Source organism: Meleagris gallopavo, chromosome 6 (genome assembly GCF_905368555.1).
Source record: "Meleagris gallopavo chromosome 6, MGAL_WU_HG_1.1, whole genome shotgun sequence".
Taxonomy (NCBI): domain Eukaryota; kingdom Metazoa; phylum Chordata; class Aves; order Galliformes; family Phasianidae; genus Meleagris; species Meleagris gallopavo.
This window is the reverse complement of record NC_139409.1, coordinates 13,033,449-13,050,901: the sequence shown is the minus strand read 5'-3', so window position 1 is coordinate 13,050,901 and position 17,453 is coordinate 13,033,449. Positions and strand designations below refer to the sequence as shown.

The following is a 17,453-nucleotide window of genomic DNA, read 5'->3' as shown; positions in this document are numbered from 1 at the left end:
CCACAGATGCCTTTTCCACACCAGTAATCCCCTCTGACCAGCACCACAAGAGCACTGGCCCTCCTAGCCAGGAGCTGAGCCAGGTCACCCCTTGGCGCGAGGCCAGCCCTCCTCACAGAGGACCCTTCACAGCAACATCATGACGTGATACAAATCCAACTGTGGATCTGCTGCTGCTGCCTGAAGAAACTGCAGATCACACGGTGCTTCAGGAGTTTAGCTGCAGAATTTGACAAATAGCATTGCTGGCAGGTCCCCATGTCCGGACAGAAGTCTGCTTGATTTCACGGCTTTCACGGTTCCATCCAGTTCCTACCTAAATGTGGCTATGGTCACACCACAACAGCAGTCACTGTCCCGTAGGGATCCCATATATCTTAAGACTTGGAAGCGTTTTGTATTTAATAACTGTAGCACTCTCAATGCACACAACAGAAGCCAAGTTGAGATTTTCTTTTTCAGATGTCCTACCTTTCAGATTTTATATGTAAATTACAAATTCCAGACACGTATCAGACTGCTTTCTCAATTCATTCACACAGCATGAACTGCAGGATGTTTGAAAACATTTTATGCATTGCATTTCCAGATGAGATACAGGGAAAAAATGCAAATTGGCTCTTTAAAAACAAGGAAGGCAGATAAGGCATTTCAATGGCCAATATGGTTGGGATGGCTCCCATTTATGTTCTGTACACAGTCCATCTGAATGCTAACAAACAAGTCTGTGCTCTGGGCAAGGATAATAAAAAGGAAAGGTGCTGTAAAAAGAATAGTCTGAACGGTTTGCCCTCAACTGATAAAGAAAGAAGCAAATTGAAACAATTGTATGGAAACGTGCTTGGCTGTTGAAAGCAAACAGTCTATTCTTGTTAGCTCTACAACTACAATCTATTAAAAAGAGAAAAAAAAAGAAAAGAGGAGAAAAACTAAGAACATTTCCCTTTCCAGCTGGAAACAGAAGATTAAAAAAGGGAGTGTCTTTCAGCTGCTGATCCTCAGATTATACTGCCTTCTCTTCAGAGGAGCTTCAGTTGTCTCATGTAGTCATGTTTGAGCAGCCTGTAAATCAGTGAACATACCCAATTTTTCTGGTTTTGTACTTCAATGAAAAGAGCATCATTGTACATGAGAAACTATGGTTTACTTACGTTTTAAACTGAATTATTTCCCCTTCTTCGTACTGATGTTTTTTGCGGCTTTTTTTTTCCTAATACTGATTTCTATACCCAGCCTGTTTGGCTATAAGCGCCCCCAAGGCATTTTGTCTGCTACGGACAAACCGCTGAATGTACATTTTTTTAACATTATTAAAAGTGATTAATTAAAATTTCACTAGCTGTTAAAAAGCACACACATGAGTTTAAGCTTATTCAATGTTTTACAAACCCAACTTAAGTATATCCTGGGCTAGAATAGGCACAGAAACATCCTTTCAAAGCATTACCAGAAGAGTGTCTGTGTGGAAACCTACCCACTTGTTAACTGCAGGCAGCAGAACAGCAGAAATGAAGCGACATCCAAGCTAGCAGAATCCTACCACTACATAGTCACTTATCACCGTGCACAGCACTTCCAATGCATTCACTGAAGTTCAACTTTCTGTTGCAAATTCTGCCTCAGTAGCAGCTGCAGCAAACCTCGTGACAGTTACTGACAGGTGAAAAAGCTGTCTGTCTGTATCCTCCCCACATGGCCAGTTCATGCACGTGAGGACAGTGCAGCACGTAAGTGTATGACAGCATCTGGACAGAACGTGCACTGCTGCCATCACTCTTGCACACCAGCCACCCCTTCTGTTTTGTTCTTGCATGCCTTCAGGAACAGCTCATGTAAGCAGGGTGCGAGATTAAAAGAACAATACAGAATTTCTTGACTATTGTCCTGCCTTAGCAAACTGCCTCATTTTAAGACAGAGAGAGAAGAAAGAAAAAAAAAAAAAAAAAAAAAAAAAGGCCCAAGACAGCTCGAGACAGCTTAAAAACGTATAAGTAATGTGGCAGAGTAATGGAAGAAAAGTTAATACACCATTTATATCCACCTGCAGACCATCTCCTCTTTTCCTCTACTGCAGGACACAGCAGATGAAGCAGTGACCACAACTGAGATGCTGTGATTTCCTTTCATCTGTGCACTCAGTAACAAACGAGAAACAGGAAACCGTTTAAAACAGAGCCTGTAGAGTGCATATTGTGCCTACAAGGGAAGGGGACGCTGCCATGTAACATTTGCAAGAAACAGAAAGAACATCAGAAAAAAAGAAGAGCCTATAAACTAGGAAAACAATTAATTTTGATGAAAAAGTCAATAACAGCAATGCCATTGCACAGGTGAGAAACAGCTCTGTTTCCAAAGGCAAAAAAAGTTGAGGAGAGAGCAGAAAGCAAAACGGCAGCACTGTGAGCTTCAGGAGTGGTTGAACCTCAGTACAAACAGACAATATGTTCTCAGGGACTTTCTAATGAAAAGCACATCTGGAATAATGGGGATGTGCTACAACAAGAAAGAGACACATAATGATGCATGCAAATCATTAGAGATATTTATTAACAGGATTCACTGAAATCTCTCAAGCTACCCAGTTTCAAGAAACCACTTTTCATTGTATGCCCTCATGCCAGGTAACTGTGTGCTTGTCAAAGGACAGAAATAAAGTCATGGGGCAAAAGATGAACAATGGCTCTTTTGAAATTATTCTGCAAATGTTTTCATTGCACAGTCCTCCAGCTGCATCTTTCCAAAATGCTGGAGATAATGTGGCTATGTCAGCTGCTTGCAGAACCTGAAGTCTTCATCAAAAGCAGTAATATTGCAGTTGTGCGGTGGCATGTTTTTAAAACACAAAAGATTTAGCTGATGCTTATTAAACTCAAACCAGTCATTTTAAAAGCTGTTTTAGGGTGACATAATAATCTGTAATATCTCAATTTTCAGAGCTTAGAATTGTTATTATTTAATACTTGCTACAGCAAACACAGCTCTGCATGTTTCCTTCTCCTTAACATAGAGATCCTGATATGACATTATAATCACGAAAACTTAGATCTACGAAGAGAAAACATGCTTTCTTCTGCTCTGCATGCAGAAGGGATTAAAAAGTTGAGCTAGACTGAGCTTCTTTTCAGTCAGCATCAGTAGCACAGTAGTCCACAAGCAAAGCCGAGACCGTGGCAATTAACCCCATCAATCTACAAGGAACATGCATGCACGCAGACAGTTCATGCTCCCAGGCCTTGCCTTTTGACCTGGCACCTTTTCTCACCAGCATTGGCTGAACATTAGAGCACTTACTGACTACTTACTTGCAACACTTCAATATTGAAAGAAAATTACAGCACTTAAATAAGAAAAAACAGAAAGTTTCACAAGTATGGATCTATATTGTCCCTTGTCTAAACTTCTCATATTTAAGCCCAATACATCACTGAAACATCTCCTTATGGCTTCTGTGTGGCACCAAGTTTAAAATAAAATTAAAAATATCAAAATCAAAATCACTATTCATGAATCCATTTAACTAGCTGTATTAAAGGAAAACATAAGCCTTTGCTCTGCCTTCTTTCTAAGTTACAATCTTTTCAACAAGTATGCATTATTGGAGTCAACATCCTCACTACTCAGCATGGATTACTGTACAGAAGTTTCAACCACAGTAACTCATACTGTGAGAGAGATCTCATACAAATTGAGACCTGAGAAATGAATTACACAAGAAACAGTAATAATTCAAGCAGCTGAGCAGGCAGAGCACACACTTTCCTAGCAGGAAGATACTTTCTTTCCAGCAGCCAATTACCACAAGACACCTGCTTCTCAGCCTGGCAAAGCCTGGCATGTCTTTTCACAGGAAGGCTAACCTGCAGAAGAGCAGCAGAAGTACCACATCCTTACTAGAGGGGAAAGATAGAGCTGCGGCTGGGAGTCAGCACGTCAGCGTGTTATTTCCAGCCCGATGCTGGGCTGCCTGTGTGGTCCCAAAGTCAGCAACCTCCTGTGCCTCACTTCTCCCATTTGCTCTGTGCGTTAATTACGTACCTGCCAAATGCTACAACATTTGTTCACTGATTTGCTTTTTGACAGGAGAAGGTGGTGAAGCACACAATGAAATTACCAAATTAAGAGGAGAAAGTATTGGAGGGAAATCTTGTTTCTGAGCCAGTATGCTCCACACAAGAGGCGGGCATGACAGAAAACATTTACACTCTCTCTGCTGATGTCCTGCATGCCCTTGACACCTTTTCTCCAGAGAAGAAAGAAGGATACCCATTCTCTCTTCAGAGTGCTCTCAGAATCATGCAGGCTCGTGCTCCTATGGCCATCCCTGCCATGCAGGACCAGTGGACGCTCCCAGTGGCACAGTGACAATCAGCAGTTACCACAAATCACACTGCCATGTGCAGCACACGATGCATTTTCCCCACTGCTGGGTTGCAGGCAGAGGCAGGGCCTCAGCCCCTGGGTTACAAATGGCCAAACACTGCCAGAGCCACACAGGGCAGCAGGACGTTGGCTGTACCTGCAGCATAGAAACCACAGCATGCTCCATTTCAAATAAGATGACACTGAGAGCCCAGCACTGCACAGACACAAGGGTGAGCACACTGCTGAAGCTCACATACTACTGCATTACTACCCAAAGTACCGGACTGCAGCTTTCTGGGGTACAGTGAACAGTTGTAGCTGATGGGTGCATCATGGTTCTGCTGCAGCACCAACAGTTCAGCAAAGTACTTCTAACTATCTTAAGAGAGCGCAAAGACACAGAAAAAATCCCCATGTGGATGTTTTAAAAGTGTCCACTTTCTATGAACAATGACTCTCTCAGTGACTGCGGATCTGGGACAGCATTGATGGAAAGGACCCAGCCCTGCCCTGCACAGTAGGGCACTGACAGAGCCATCTCCCTTCCCAGCTTGCAGCCTGGTGGAGAAAAACTATCAAGGAATTTCCTACATCTTCACCACAGGATTCAACTGTCTCCTCTGAATTGAGACAGTGCAGTGTTTTTTTCTTAAATCCTAACCATAGCATTTATAGCCTTCATCATGCATTTCTACATCTTTCCATCCCTGAGGTTTCTTCACACATGGACATTTATCAAAACGGAATGATTTTGACCAAAACAAAAAACAAAAAACAACAACAAAAAAAAACCACCTATCTATCATTAGTTTCCTATAACCCACTAGTAAAGTTGCATTAAACTGCTCCAAAGACACCCTGCTTTCACAGTTACAGACAAATGAGACTTAACTCTGAGTCAGGACTCAAACCATTTGGTGCTCACCAACAGCTCATACAACCCGCATGCATGACCTTACCTCATGGTAAGAAATCAAGGCAACCTGCAGCAGTTCATCCCATACCAAAGGAAAGTTCTGACACCCTGGAGGCTCTCCCAGCAGATACTGCTCAGCATTTCTCCAGGCAGTAATGAAGCTGGCCTTGGTCTTGTAAAAGCAAGCACATCTCTTCAGCAAGTGAGCATAGATGAAGCTCAAAAAATTGAAGCCCACAGTAGCAACCAGGATTAAGGGGTAGGTAAAAAAGCAAAAAGAATAGGTCTCCACCCTTTTAAGCAATTGAACTTCAAGTGGATTTTGTTAACTGAGTTCCAAAGGACTCCCAAAGGGGCAAGTTCTGTGATGAAACACAGCCACAAAAATTACTTGAGAAGTGATATGAAACATCAGCTAAACACAATCATCAGTCGAGTCACTTAAGAAATAACAAAACATCTGGATCTGGAGTTTTTATTAACGGAGTTCTCCTACACTGACCATAATGTACATTAAAATCAATGCTTTAAAAACAAACAAACAAAAAATGTATTCACGTCACATTTAGTTGAAAATTCATTCTGTTACTGATAACGTTTCTCCCTTCCATATTTAGCAGTGCAGCCCAAGCAGCAGAGCCAACAGTATGTGTTTATAAGGAGCCAGGGAAAGACTCCTCTTCTTTGCTTTCACATCTCATATTGGATTTTAAGAGGGAGGGTGATGGGAGCTTTGAAGTTCAAATAGGTAGAAGAAATGTTGTCATTCGAGGTCAGGTTTTGATTCTAAATTCCCTCAGCTTCCATTGGACAGATGTAAACCCATGTCATTTGACTGCCCTAGGTACCAATCTTCACGTCCTCCCTCCCACACACACCATAATTTATACACTGAAGAGCTGCACACTGAAATTTCAACATTATGAAGGAGGGGAAGAAAAAAATACATGTTTCTGCTGTCATCATCCGAATGGAGCTTCTCAGAAACCTTGACTCTGCCCTCATCAAGCCCCTGATTCACATCCCCAGAACACCTACGGCCCAGCTTCATCCATAGCAAAGGAGGAGGTGAGCAGCAAGGGGCTGACTGCTGCTGGTCAGAAATGCTGAGAGAGGCATGAGTTGGGAGTGCAGGGCACAGATCCCCATTTATCGGATTGAGGTACAGCTGGCACATCTGAAGCTATGTGGTCTTCACTGTGAGTCTGCTTTCAGACCAGGTGAAAGAAAAGCTGCTAGAGGGTGTTAATAATAAACTGTTCAATCTCAGAGCTCTACTTCCTATCTCAGCATTTAGCTTATACTGCAAAATAACACAAAACAAGAGAGTTATTACACTCCGCACTCTGCTTCAGAAAGGAACAATACACTTTAGGAAAGCAAGTGGCAGAAAAGTTCTGGATTAAATATGACATGCATCTAAATCATAATTCATATAAGAAAAACTATTTTTTTTATTTCAATATGACATGCAGCTTCAATCTCCAAAAGTGATCAACAAAAATTGTGTATTTATTGTGTCTTAAAATGGATCCCTATTCACAGGGCCTTTGGCATTCAGAAACCTTTGGCAACAAATTCTTTCAGGAGGCAACAAAATGCACACAGAAGCAGAAGCACCATATGAAAGCAACCAGAGCTGGAGCAGCCTTCATCCCTATCACTGTCTAATCACAGACATAACACATGGGCTAAGAAAGAAAGCAGGCCACCCATACAACATACACATTACAAAAACAGCTATTATGATTTTCAGATCTAAAATATTCTAATAACGTTCACATTAAGCAAAGAAAACATATGTTTCTATTTACTTTGTTCAACAGTGAGACCAAGCAAGTACCGAATTAAGAAGTCAGAACAATTCAGAACAAAGAGGAGCACTTTCTACAAACTGCACTCTAGCACAGCAGCTGGCCATGGTAAACATTGAACTACGGATCTCCTTCTAAAAGCCAGAGGAGCAGCATCCATGCACAAGCAGTTACACTCCCACCTTGAGGGCATGCCCAGAACGGTGACTCCCAGGGCCCGTCAGCAGAGCCCATGCACCAGCACCCTGCCCAAGCCCTTCCCTTATCCTAGGCCCAGCATTGCTCCCAGCAGCCACTGGCCAGGACACCACAAAGAGCAAATTTCATCTCAGTCTGAAACAAACGATTGTCAAAAAACGTTTCTAAAGGAGATTTACAACGCAGTTCCTTTCAGCAGCTTGTTTAGACTTATCCAAATTCTAAAAGGTAAACAGCAGTCCGGACAAGCTAATTGCTGCATATTCAAATATCAAAAGAATACTTAGCACAAATTAACTTTTCATATAAGGTAGCTCTGCTTTGCTGCTGCTGCCATCCTGCAGCCAGGGAATAAAGCCCAAAGTCGTGTCACCCCAGCAAGCAGGGCCAGAGATGGGTCATGCTGGGATTCCCCCAGCAGCTGCAGGACACCAGCTCCCAGCTTGGCACTGGACCGATCTGTGGTGATGTGACACAACAACAGGGTCATCGGGATGTACTTCAAACATCCATTCTCATAAAGGGGAGATTTGCAAGACACTGATTACAATAACACTTCACACATTGACATCTGGTTTCAGTTTACCAAAGCATTATTCTTGGTGTGATTGCGGGGTGCAGGGTGAGACAGCTCCCTTGCCTCCTACAACCACGAGTTAAACACCCTTTGCTACTTATAGGGCACAACATTTTCTTCTTAGACCAAGCTAAACCTAATTTAGCAGTTAATTAAAGCTAAAGGTGCTTGAAGTTTCAATTTAAATGCCTTTTAAACCAACATTTCAGCTGCCATAGCAACAAAACTTCCAGGCTGATCACCTCAGAGACACTCCAAAACTCCTATGAGTAATTTTTCTCTGTGCCGTGAACTGCTGCTCTGCTCAGACAGTTTCTGAGGACAAGAACAAAGCAGCTTTTCCCGCACTATGCAGAACAGGGTGCATCTCCACGAGTTTCTCATAGGTAGGACATTACTTCCGACATTTAACGGGGAAGAAAAGCACCATGTGCTCTTTGCCCAGGGGAAGGCAGAGTAACTCAAGAACTTTGAAAGCACATGCAAAAAAGATGGGGTAAATTGAAACTCCTTGTCATTTAGTAAGCGTGGCTAAATTTCTTCAGATGAATGAGAACACCCAAGTGGGTGCACACAACAGCACGCAGACACTCCCAACCGTTCTATCTCCATTTAAAACCTTTTGTATCCACATAAACTTTTATTCTCCTATTAGTAATTCAACTGGAATACCAGCACATTGCAAATAGCCCTCCAACTCTGGTTTAGCAAGGGCATGCATACTCAGAACAAATTCCTACCAACGTGGGCACTTGAAAAGAAAACCACTAATGACATAGCAGCTCACTTCTACTGCAAAGGTCCAGAATCTCCACATAAGCAGCCAGCTAAGCTGAGAGAATGGGGAAAGTATGGCTAAAATTTGAATGTTGCTTTTCCAAAACAGTGTCTATTTTCACTGCCAAGTTAGAGATTCACTACTTTCAGGACACCTATTACCCCAAAAGAGCAGCTTCCTGTAATAAATTCCCCAGGTTTCTTTTTAAAATGAAGCCTTCTGAATGACAGCCATAGTGTCACATTGAGAACATATATTTCATCCTCTTCCTAAATTGAGTGCTCACCTCTGGGGCAAAGAGCTAACCAGACTCTTCCTACCTTCAGCTCTTCTCATTTGTCAGTATGCAATTTATCACCTTGCCCTCTTGCAAATTCCTATTTCCCTCACGTGAAAGAAATTGTACCAGGAGTTGCATCCATTTGTCACAGCCACGGAGGTTTTTTCTTGGCCAGCCTCCAGGGCCACCCCAAGTGTTTTCCCCTTCACCTTCAAAGTCCACTCTTCTACCCGCAATCCTTTCCCTTCTGCCAGCCCTGTCCCCGTTACCAAGAAGTCCCTATGAGCCAAACTTGATGACACAGGAGGCCAAGCAAGACAAGCAGCCCAGCACAAGGCCTTGCAGATGGGGCTGGCTGGCATCTCGTGGCACCTCAACACACAGCCTGTGCTCCAATACACTCAGCCTCGATGAAATTCCCTGTTCATTAAAAATCCTGAGACGCAGCACAGCATCCATTCTGCCTTAATTCAATGAAATCAGTGCCCTCTGCTCCTCACCAACACAGTGCTTTTGCTGATGCGAGTACCTAGTAAGCCCTTATCTCACACAGCATTTCTTGGAGCAGCAAGGTCAGCAGTGAATTCAATTTGGAAGATTCTCTGTATTGACATTTCCCAAGCTAGGCAAGCTTGGGAAATTTTCTTGGCCACAGAGAACCTCAGGGGGCCGGCATTGTGCCTCCAGCCAGGTACAAGGAATCCTCCTGTGCACATTTCCAGCAGGCCCACATGCAAATACAGCAAATGGGGCCTAGACTAAGAGCTTTCAGTCAGGATTCATTCCTTGTTTTGTTTGGGACTCAGTGCTGGGAGGAGCTGTTGACCCCATTGAAGGTGGAGAGGCCTTGCAGAGAGATCTAGAAAAATTAGAGAGCTGAGTATCCACCAACGACACGAAGTTTAACAAGAGCAAGTGCCAGATTCTGCACCTGGGAAGAGGCAACCCTGAATCTGGCAGTCTTGGGCAACATCAACATATGAGCATATGTCAGCAGCGTGCCTGGGCAGCCAAGAAAGCCATTCGGGGAGCACCAAGCGCAGCATTGCTAGCTGGTTGAGGGAACAGCATGGGACTGCAACAGGACAGGGTCAGGCTGGGCATCGGAAAAGGATCTTCACCAGAGGGGGGAAGGGGGGGGGGGGGCACTGGCTCAACAGGAAATTGCTCATAGCCCCAAGCTGCTGAGTTCGAGAAGCATCTGGACAGTGCTCTCAGACATACCATCTGATTTTCAGGTGGTGCTTTGTGGAGCCAGAAGTTGGACTCGATGATCCTTATGGGTGCCTTCCAACTAAAGGTATTCTATGATTCTATGATCCATACCACCAGTACAATCAGAAACTCAAGTGGAACATAAGTCACCCTCACAGACCTAGTAATTGAGGGTTTTTTGGTGTTTTGTAAGAGAAAATGCAACAAAATAATTATTAAAAGCACTTCTGATTTAACAAATAGTTGGAACCAATTTGTGAAAATAACTAAAGCTACCAATAATACTTCAAGATGGTCACAAACAAAATGAATGTGATTGTCTTAATAACAAAAACACCCTAATGGTCACTGATCACTTAAAACTATTTTTTCCTGAATTCAGAATCTGATTCATCTCCTTTCCACCAGCACTACCGGTCTTCCTGACAAGCACTGTGGACATCAGTGCTGCCAGCTCCAGGCATTCTTCTTCCCTTCCCATTTTTAAGCGGCATCACTGCATTATGGAACTTCCCTCAGAGGCAGTTTGGCTTGTTGGATTTTTTCATCTGTGTTCCAGGACCAGATTTGCTGAGCACTACAGTAAAATGACCTCAAAGAAACAAGAAAAATATATACTGTATATTAAAAAGGAAAGAAAAAAAAATAGAGCACAGATGCTCTAATGTATCTTGCAGAATTTTTAATACTTTTTTTCCTCCACTTTTTATTTTCTTACTGCTCACAAAACATTTCTGAGTGAGAACATCTGTGCCATACTCTAGATTTATGTCAGAAGAATTCCACTTTATTTTCAATATACATAAGCATCGGTTCGGCATTGTTGCATGTTTTATCCATTCAGTTTCTATTTGGATGAAGAGGTTTGTTTTCCTTTGAAGAACCAGGAAATTGTTTTAAAGCTACATCAGCCATATTCTACCTGACCAATATCAGTAATGTTTCTCCCCCGTTTACCCCATCTTGTTTTACCAGACTGAATGTGCCACAACCAAAAGATGTCATAGTCTGATCCAACTGAGAAAGTGCTACTTCCAGCAGTGCTTTTATAGCCCTGCTAAAACATCTGCAACCATCATAACTGCAGCTGAAGTGCGAAGAGCTATGAGAGTCAGATGGTTTCCATTGGTCGAGGCTATTGCCTGAGACAAGGAAAGCTGGCAGCTCCTCAACCCCAAATTGCAGGCTGGAGCCACTCACAGACCATGCTGAGTGCTTTCACAGATCTCCACAGTTCCATCTTCAGTGCTGCAGCTGAGCTCAGCAGCCAGCAGTGAGCTGACTGCAAGCTCCTCTTCCACAAAGTGCACTGGTGCTGCTGCCATCAGTAAGTAATGGCTAAATATTGATGAACCATGCAATACTATCTTAAAACAATGCTGCAGCCCATCCAGCTAAGATATGTATTGCTCACATAAGCAAAACAAGTTAGCACCACGCATGCCCCCACTAACACTACCTGCAGAACTGAAGGATTTGCGTGCCACCTATACCACCACAGCTACAGGAAAGCAGAGTTATAAAGAGAGAACTGGGGAAAAGGAAGTTTTCTACAACAAATGAGGGAATTTAATCAGCATGCGCCAGCTGTAGACTTGCACTTCCAGCAATAGCTCCCAAACCTGCAGAATCCTGCAGCAGCTTTCCAAAGGGGAATGGGCTATGACATATCTCAGCAGAGACAAATTGAAAATAAAACCTCCTTTATGCTACTTATGCCATCACTGTCTATGAGCATCTTCAGTGTGACTGCAAAGGAGTATCCCAAAGGCACCCTAAGAGAACCAGCTGCACCTGTGACAAAACCCAGCAGCCACCCTTGTGCAGAGAATGCTAACAGCCATACAAAGCACACACACAGTCAGGGGATTTTCATGCTGACACACTCCTGTTCTAGCTAGCACTGGGGAAGAAAAAGACAAATTAAGAACAAAAAAAAAGTGCAGCACACATTCCCTATGAACACAACCTTCCCCCTCATGCTCCGCTGCTAATGGATTTCATGTCTAGGAGCAAATTGGGGCTTCTGGCTCTGGGTGGCACCTGACAGTTACCTCTGCTTGCAGTAGTGAGGGGTTCTAAGTCCTGATCTGATATCAGCAGTTTCCTTCAAATGCTACCAGGGAACAGATTACAATTACTTCTAACAAATATTAACGTTCTGTGCTTTTTAAATTAACAATTCAAGCATTGCTCCATACAATATTACAATCCCTCCAACATTTAATTTCCCACAATATTCTAGTGAGGGAGAGGGGAAAGGATTCTCTTAAAATGCTATGGGTTCAGGAGGAGCTTCTGTTCATTTCCTTATTTTTCCACAGAAAATTGGAGTTATGTGCAGTCTACAAACACCACAACAAGCTCATGGCACTCTGTAGCAGAATCTACAGCCATGAAGAGCCCCAACAGCCCCTGTGGAGACAGTGTGAGGCCAAACAATTCTGTAAATGTATGACACTACTGATTCCTCACTGGCGTTGTTTACTGCAGTTGTTTACATCTCACAGACACCACGATAAAGCAGGAAAAAAAAAAAAAAAAAAGAAAAAAAAAAGATTGAAAAATACAACACCTACCCATTGCCTAAGTTTGTCTGCTGATATTTGCAAGAAAAACAAGATGAAAAGTAGAACACCTTTGGTATCTCAAAAAGATTACCACAGTAGAAAGTTACCAATAAATAAATATAAGAATCAAAAAGAAACATCAGAAACATTTCTTACTGCAGTATGATTAAACCAAAGCTAGAGGATAGACATTTAATTCTTTTTTATAAAAAGTTAATTGATACATCCAACTTCACACTATTTTAATGGACATTTTCCACACTTTCACATTAGGTCATAAGCCATCACTTGCTTAAAACATTTCAAACCATATGCCCATCAGCCCATTCCCTGGCTGAGCAGCCCATTTTCTCTTCCCATCAGTGTAACACAACTCAGGTTGGTTGACCTCCCCTCTTCCCAAAGACCCCCATAGCTCCACTCCAGCACCATTCAATCACCAAATGAACTGCCCAGGAACCACGACCAGAATGGCACCAATGTGGAATCCACCAAGCCCTGAGCTCCTCTCATGTTGGCCACCACCTGAACAAACCGAGCTCACGGAATGCTCGCTGCAGAAGCCGTGTCACGCAGCACCTCCAAGAACCCTGGACAGGTGGACTTCTCAAACATCTCTCAATGCACTTCACCTTTCTCTGCAAACAAAACTTGAAAGGAAATGGATCACATTTCAAACACAGAGCTCTCTTTGGAACAAAGGCAAGGGATCACAGAGATTTCCTGATACACAGAGAACTCCACGCGCAGCCCACCATGTTAGGAAGTCATTCCGCACATAAAGATTTAGTACCAACAGCTGTGTTAATCCACACTGAACTTCTTTGAGGTGTATGAACCCCAACCACAGACATCCAGAAGAGACTGCAGCAAGTAGGTTGTCAGCCATGTGCTTTTTAATGTTTCATAGAGAGGAGAACCTCACTATGATCTCCATTACCTGCGTACATACTCTCCTCACTCCCAGCACATGGCCTCAGTAACAGAGTTCAGAAAGTTTGGCTGAGGCCAGCAGCAGCTCCGGCCTTCTCCCATCAGCACGGCCACATCAAGCCGCCACACACCTTGGGCAGAATGAGGATCACTGCTTTCCAGTCAGCATGAAAACCATACATTTCATTAAGCTATTATGAATGCTGTTCCATCACAATGGCATTTTCCACAGCAGCACAACAGCGGTTCAGCAGATCTCAGAGTCAGCGTGGGGCCAGCTGCCAGGGCGCATCCTCACACACACACCTTTACCTCTCAGAGCGGGAATCACTTTGTTTCCTCTCCATCTCAGTCCAGAGGGGAGATTTGCTCTCTGGCTACACTAACACTACACTAGCACTACACCAGCACTGAAAGCAACTATCTAACTGCTGGAAGGAGACAGTAACCCATGAAGCCCTGCCCCTGGAACCATACATTTACAATGTTACCCATGCACTTAGGGAAGGCTCTAGGATTCATCCTGGGCAGCACTGAGGAAAAGCTTCGCTGAGGTCTGGTTAAACACACAGTGTGACACTGACTGCAAAAAGCACCCGCAGAGAAGCCCGCGGACGCTGCTGCTAGGTTTTCAACCACATTATTTCCATATAATAGAAACAATCTCAGTAATTATGGCTACTCCAGCCCATACTCGTGGCACACGGCGTAACCACTGTATAACTGCTAATACCTGCAGCACTGCGCCATGTAAACCAGGACAGGGAGCTGGGAGGGGGGAGGGGGGGGGGGGGGAGGGAGGGAGGGAGGGAGGGGCGGCAGGCTGTGATTATATGCAAATCTCAGGCATCACACTACCTGATATTTACCAATATAGCACTGTAGCACTGAAGAACGAATTCTGCAAATTCTGCTTCTCACACAAACAGCCCAACTAAGCCCTCAGGGCTCCCACAGGACATACTTAGGGCCACTACACTGTACCCACAGCACATGGGCACACACAGAGCCCACAGCATGTAACCGGGCAGTCCCATCCCAGGCAGTCCCTCACTCTTTTCCTAGCCAGAATCACAACTGCTGCAGGACAAACAAAAGTGTGGTGAGTGTTTCCTGTTATATGCTTCCGAACCAGAACCCTCAAGAACAGAGCAGGGAGACGATGGGGCCCCCAGTGCCCCCCCCCTCCATGCAGCACCCAGAGCTCCCCCTGAGAACACCGATCTCAGACATCTCCCAGGGGTCCTTCACATCCACTGCTTCTGCCCACAGAGCTTTCCTAGCGGAGCTGCAGCTTCAGAGCTTTCAGGTCGGCGTTTGCCAACATGAAACTCCCAGATCTGGAGGAGTGAGGACCGTCTGAGTGGCTCAGAAAAGCTGAACGCAGTGCTTCAGCGAATCGGGGAGAAGGAAGGGGAAGGGATGGCACTTCAGCTTCGAGAGAGCGACTTCGGTATTGTCCCAGCCAAGGGCTGATTAAGAACTTTGCAGCAACAAGAAGAAAGTCCAAGAAAAGGAACGGAGAGACGCAAAAGAGCAGTTCCCAACAAATCTGTGGCAGGGAAACCGAGCGTGTAACCGCCGCACACCCACTGCCGTGATTTCAACATGGGGCTGACGGAGGCCGGCACGGGCAGCGTTCGAGCTCGGCCCCGCCGCAGGCCAAACTCGGGGCTCCCACACCCCGCGACCGCCTCCCGCTCCCGGGGCTCCCGCGCACCGCCGGAGCCGCGCAGAGGCCGCGCGATGCGGCCGAGCCGCCGCGGGGCCCCTCGGAGCCCAGGCCGGGACGGGGCCGGGGGGGCTCGGCCCGGGGGCGTCCCTGCGGCGGGGTCCCCCCGCACCGCCGGGCCTGGAGGGCCGGGAAGCCTGAGACTGGATTTCCAGCGGCTCTCGCCTCGGCCCCGCCGCCCGCCCCGGCACCGCCGGCCCCCGCGTCCCTCCCCGGCCGGGCCGGGCCGAGCCTCCCGCCTCGCCCCGCGGCAACGGCGCTCCCGGGGGCGGCCGCCCCGCCGCCGGGCACCGGCGAACAAAGGGCCGAGGCCCGCCAGGCGCCCGCGGGGAGCCGCGCCGGAGCCGCGCTCTCCGCCCGCCGCCGAGAGGCCGGCCGAGGGGCCGCCGCCCCCCCCCCCGCGCTCCCCGCGGCCGCTCCGAGCACGGCTCCGGGGGGTTGGAGCCGCCACCGTCCGGCCCGGGGCCCCGCGGTCGCCACCGCCCTGAACGGGGCAGCCCGGACTTTCCCCCTCGCTCCCCTCCCCGCCCCGGGAAGCGCCATATTGATCCCGGGCGCCGCTCCCCGCGCCCCTCACCTTGGCGATCGCCTTCTTGTACCGGGTCACCGCTTGCTGGATGAGGCTGAAAACTTTCATGTTGCCGTCCCCGCAGGGCACGACCACCCGCGTCCTCCCGAAGCACACGGTGACTTTCATCCTGCGCGGCCGGGGGGCTCCCGCGTCCCTCCGGCCCCGCGCAGCCTTCCTCCTCCTCCTCCTCCTCCTCCGCCTCTCCTCCCTCCGCCACGGCCGCCCCCCGGCGGGGCGCGGCGCTCAGCCCCCGGCCGCCGCCGCCGCCGCCGGACCGCCGCTGCGGGCGCCGCGCTGCAGGGGTACGGGCAGGGGACCGGGGTACGGGTAGGAGCAGGGCGGGACGAGGGCCGCTCGCTGCTTGGCTGGGGGAGCGCGGCAGGCCGGGCCGCTCACATGCCGCGGAGCTGCCCGCTGCCTGCGGCCACCTGCTCGGCGCCTGCCCCGGCGCGCAGCGGCGACGGGCGGGGCGCGGCGCTGCCTCCCCGCTCCGGAGGCGCGGGGCATTGCAACGGGGCGGGCGCAGCCGGACGGCCCCGCGGGGCGCCCCACGCAGCCGAAGCGCGGCGCAGCGCCGGCACCCGACGGCGGTGAGGTTGGCTCCGAGCGGCGGCCGCTCGCTGCCCTGGGCCGGCCGCCGTGGTGCCGGGTCCGAGCCCTGGCGGCGCCGCGAACCCTGCGGGAGCTGTGCGCCCAACACCAGTTGGTCCGCTGAGAGGAGGAGTGGGCGCAGCCGGCTGTTCCTTCCCAGAACATTGCCTGCTGCTCTTCTGTCGCTAATCTGAGCATAAAACCAAGGCACTAAACCACAGAAAGCCTGGAAACAGAATCTTTACACTTTCCTACCCGACTTCTTGGATAGCCAGGTGGCCTTCATGGCCTTTTGTGTTTCTTTCAGCACGATGGAACTGCCACAGAGCCACAGGAGAAAACCGATGCATCATCAGGCTGATTCTAACAGACCTGGAACTGTTCGGTCTGGAGAAGAGAAGGCTTCAGGGAGACCCAATAGCGGCCTTCCAGTATCTACAGAGGGGCTGTAAGAAAGAAGGGAACACCCTCTTTAGCAGGGTCTATTGGGACAGGACAAGGGGAAATGGTTTCAAGCAAAAAGAGGGGAGATTTAGATTGGATGTAAATAACGTTGTTTGGGTTTTTTTACAATAAAGGTGGTGAGGCACTGGCACAGGTTGCCCAGATTGGTGGTGGATGCCCCATCCCTGGAGACACTCAAGATCAGGCTGGATGGGACACTGAGCACCTGATGGACTTGTAGGTGTCCCTGTTCATTGCAGGGGAATGGCCTTTAAGAATCCCTTCCAACTCAATTCTATGATCAGTACATGAACATCAGTGAAAGCACTGAGCAGTTTACTCCCCAGAGCCATCAGATGTCAAAAGATTTTGCAAACATCACTCACATTTTTCCATGGATTTCACTGAAAACTGTGGAGTTGCACAGTTCACTGAGCATTCACTGTGGCCTGACAGAGTGCTTCTTTTGGGT

The 17,453-nt window shown here is 47.2% G+C and overlaps 1 protein-coding gene across 12 annotated transcripts in view; it reads right to left on the bottom strand.

The window, feature by feature from the left end:
• The window catches only part of PARD3 (par-3 family cell polarity regulator), a 434,123-nt gene extending 417,918 nt beyond the window's left edge, over positions 1 to 16,205 (bottom strand). For all 12 annotated transcript variants that reach the window (XM_085227074.1, XM_085227084.1, XM_085227082.1 and 9 more), the window contains exon 1: positions 15,953 to 16,205. In XM_085227074.1, the coding sequence (XP_085083200.1) occupies positions 15,953 to 16,072 (120 nt within the window). In that variant the 5' untranslated portion in view covers positions 16,073 to 16,205. The remainder of the gene's footprint in view (positions 1 to 15,952) is intronic.
• Positions 16,206 to 17,453: the final 1,248 nt, after the last annotated feature.